The sequence below is a fragment of the Cherax quadricarinatus genome, chromosome 51 (genome assembly GCF_038502225.1).
Source record: "Cherax quadricarinatus isolate ZL_2023a chromosome 51, ASM3850222v1, whole genome shotgun sequence".
Lineage (NCBI taxonomy): Eukaryota > Metazoa > Arthropoda > Malacostraca > Decapoda > Parastacidae > Cherax > Cherax quadricarinatus.
Genome location: NC_091342.1, coordinates 1,684,969 through 1,688,932, shown reverse-complemented (window position 1 = coordinate 1,688,932; position 3,964 = coordinate 1,684,969). Strand labels below are relative to the sequence as shown.

Below are 3,964 nucleotides of genomic sequence, written 5' to 3'. Positions count from 1 at the left end.
TTTTAGGGGTCAGAAACGGACTAATCTAATTCACAATATTTCTTATGGGAACAAATTCGGTCTATAACGGCACCCAAACAGACTTCTGGATTGAAATAATATCGTTATGCGGGGGTCAACTGTATATTTTTTGTAAGTGACATGTAATGACAGTAGTAAATATCGAAACATGTACCTACTGTCAGTACAACTCTGACATGCATTTTCGAAGAGTCGGATTTTGATTTAGATCATGTACAAAATATACAATACAATAATTTTTTTTTTTTTTTTATCACACTGGCCGATTCCCACCAAGGGAGGGTGGCCCGAAAAAGAAAAACTTTTACCATCATTCACTCCATCACTGTCTTGCCAGAAGGGTGCTTTACACTACAGTTTTTAAACTGCAACATTAACACCCCTCCTTCAGAGTGCAGGCACTGCACTTCCCATCTCCAGGACTCAAGTCCGGCCTGCCGGTTTCCCTGAACCCCTTCATAAATGTTACTTTGCTCACACTCCAACAGCACGTCAAGTATTAAAAACCATTTGTCTCCATTCACTCCTATCAAACACGCTCACGCATGCCTGCTGGAAGTCCAAGCCCCTCGCACACAAAACCTCCTTTACCCCCTCTCTCCAACCTTTCCTAGGCCGACCCCTAACCCGCCTTCCTTCCACTACAGACTGATACACTCTAAGTCATTCTGTTTCGCTCCATTCTCTCTACATGTCCGAACCACCTCAACAACCCTTCCTCAGCCCTCTGGACAACAGTTTTGGTAATCCCGCACCTCCTCCTAACTTCCAAACTACGAATTCTCTGCATTATATTCACACCACACATTGCCCTCAGACATGACATCTCCACTGCCTCCAGCCTTCTCCTCGCTGCAACATTCATCACCCATGCTTCACACCCATATAAGAGCGTTGGTAAAACTATACTCTCATACATTCCCCTCTTTGCCTCCAAGGACAAAGTTCTTTGTCTCCACAGACTCCTAAGTGCACCACTCACTCTTTTCCCCTCATGAATTCTATGATTCACCTCATCCTTCATAGACCCATCCGCTGACACGTCCACTCCCAAATATCTGAATACATTCACCTCCTCCATACTCTCTCCCTCCAATCTGATATTCAATCTTTCATCACCTAATCTTTTGTTATCCTCATAACCTTACTCTTTCCTGTATTCACCTTTAATTTTCTTCTTTTGCAGACCCTACCAAATTCATCCACCAATCTCTGCAACTTCTCTTCAGAATCTCCCAAGAGCACAGTGTCATCAGCAAAGAGCAGCTGTGACAACTCCCACTTTGTGTGTGATTCTTTATCTTTTAACTCCACGCCTCTTGCCAAGACCCTCGCATTTACTTCTCTTACAACCCCATCTATAACTATATTAAACAACCACGGTGACATCACACATCCTTGTCTAAGGCCTACTTTTACTGGGAAATAATTTCCCTCTTTCCTACATACTCTAACTTGAGCCTCACTATCCTCGTAAAAACTCTTCACTGCTTTCAGTAACCTACCTCCTACACCATACACTTGCAACATCTGCCACATTGCCCCCCTATCCACCCTGTCATACGCCTTTTCCAAATCCATAAATGCCACAAAGACCTCTTTAGCCTTATCTAAATACTGTTCACTTGTATGTTTCACTGTAAACACCTGGTCCACACACCCCCTAACTTTCCTAAAGCCTCCTTGTTCATCTGCTATCCTATTCTCCGTCTTACTCTTAATTCTTTCAATAATAACTCTACCATACACTTTACCAGGTATACTCAACAGACTTATCCCCCTATAATTTTTGCACTCTCTTTTATCCCCTTTGCCTTTATACAAAGGAACTATGCATGCTCTCTGCCAATCCCTAGGTACCTTACCCTCTTCCATACATTTATTAAATAATTGCACCAACCACTCCAAAACTATATCCCCACCTGCTTTTAACATTTCTATCTTTATCCCATCAATCCCAGCTGCCTTACCCCTTTCATTTTACCTACTGCCTCACGAACTTCCCCCACACTCACAACTGGCTCTTCCTCACTCCTACAAGATGTTATTCCTCCTTGTCCTATACACGAAATCACAGCTTCCCTATCTTCATCAACATTTAACAATTCCTCAAAATATTCCCTCCATCTTTCCAATACCTCTAACTCTCCATCTAATAACTCTCCTCTCCTATTTTTAACTGACAAATCCATTTGTTATCTAGGCTTTCTTAACAAAATTTGTTGATGACATCTCACCCACTCTCTCATTTGCTCTCTTTTTACATTGCTTCACCACTCTCTTAACCTCTCTCTTTTTCTCCATATACTCTTCCCTCCTTGCATCACTTCTACTTTGTAAAAACTTCTCATATGCTAACTTTTTCTCCCTTACTACTCTCTTTACATCATCATTCCACCAATCGCTCCTCTTCCCTCCCGCACCCACCTTCCTGTAACCACAAACTTCTGCTGAACACTCTAACACTACATTTTTAAACCTACCCCATACCTCTTCGACCCCATTGCCTATGCTCTCATTAGCCCATCTATCCTCCAATAGCTGTTTATATCTTACCCGAACTGCCTCCTCTTTTAGTTTATAAACCTTCACCTCTCTCAAAATACACAATACAACAATAATCAGAAATCCTTCAGGATACACAAGTTACTATTCATGTAACTTTTTTGACTTATTCACTATTTTATTTCTATTATAAGTATGTAAGTTTATTCAGGTACAGGTGCACATAAATAGTTACATTAATTATCATTCAAAGCAGCATATGTGTAGATTACCAAGGATAACCCCAAAAAAAAGCCAGTGACTTATTATAATTACCTAATTACTTATTAAAATTCATTTTCATGCATTTGATTTACACTTGATTTACACTACCAGCAATTTCAATAACCTGAATAAAAATAGGTAGTTTACACACACGTGTGTAAATAGGTGATTTACACAGGTTACCAAGCATGATAATTGTACTTATGTACCTGTACTTAAAATATATTATGTAAAACAGTTGTGATCAAGGCCATCAATGGAAATAAGTCAGTCTGATTTTTTTGGGTTATCCAGGTTAATTTATGTATGATAATTGTAATTATGTATAATTGTAATTATGTATAATTGTAATTATGTATAATTGTAATTATGTATAATTGTAATTATGTATAATTGTAATTATGTTTACCTGTGTCTAAATAATCCAAAAATTGTACCGAAAACTTATACAAGATTTCGGGCCAATCCACATAAGCTTTATTTATTTTAAATGCGGTTTTACAGGCAGGTTTATAATAATGTTTAAAAAAGGATGCAATTCATCTCACACGCGCGCTAAACTCGTAGGGTCACAGCTCTGGGGGAATCAGAAGCAATCAGATTCAGTCCATGGAAAGGGAGGGCAGCTCCAATTCCTGGGATCAAGGAACCTTGACCAGCATCAAGGCACGTCCCTGAAAGTTATGTATTTTATTAAATAATAATGTCCACCGTGGCAGCAGACGACGCCACAGCAACCCCACGCCGGCTTGAACATTAAACACCATTTTCTCATATTTCCAGCTGTACCTGGTGACTGACGGGTGTACTGGTGTCATTTGCAACTTCTGCAACGTCAAGGCCTCGCATCCCGGTACATTGGTGGTCCATGACTGCCGGAATCCACTAAAAAACCTGATAAAACTGCCGGAACGCAGCAAGGAAGCCATGTTGACTGTGTACAGCTGATCCTTCCTTCATATCCCTCACAATACTATACTATATTATATACTTTATTTTAAATTGCCTGGCCGAGATTACATTAACATTTGTATCTTTGGGTTTAAACATTTGTTATAAATAAGTGGAATTCTTTTTGCCTAGGTATTCATGACTATTTTTTTTATATTTGATTTAATTCAATCTACAAAGTTGTCATGTGTCAGTGTATAGAAAATTTAGTTATCTTGGGTAA

At 39.4% G+C, this 3,964-nt stretch overlaps 1 protein-coding gene and 1 long non-coding RNA gene across 3 annotated transcripts in view; one reads left to right on the top strand and one right to left on the bottom strand.

The window, feature by feature from the left end:
- Positions 1 to 3,711, top strand: part of LOC138854168 (uncharacterized) — an 87,394-nt gene extending 83,683 nt beyond the window's left edge. The window contains exon 3 of the long non-coding RNA XR_011393392.1: positions 3,574 to 3,711. This is a non-coding gene — a long non-coding RNA (uncharacterized lncRNA). The remainder of the gene's footprint in view (positions 1 to 3,573) is intronic.
- The window catches only part of bsf (bicoid stability factor), a 64,007-nt gene extending 60,288 nt beyond the window's left edge, over positions 1 to 3,719 (bottom strand). For both annotated transcript variants that reach the window (XM_070095666.1, XM_070095667.1), the window contains exon 1: positions 3,580 to 3,719. In XM_070095666.1, coding sequence (XP_069951767.1) covers positions 3,580 to 3,719 — 140 coding nt within the window. The remainder of the gene's footprint in view (positions 1 to 3,579) is intronic.
- Between the last annotated feature and the right edge of the window lie 245 nt (positions 3,720 to 3,964).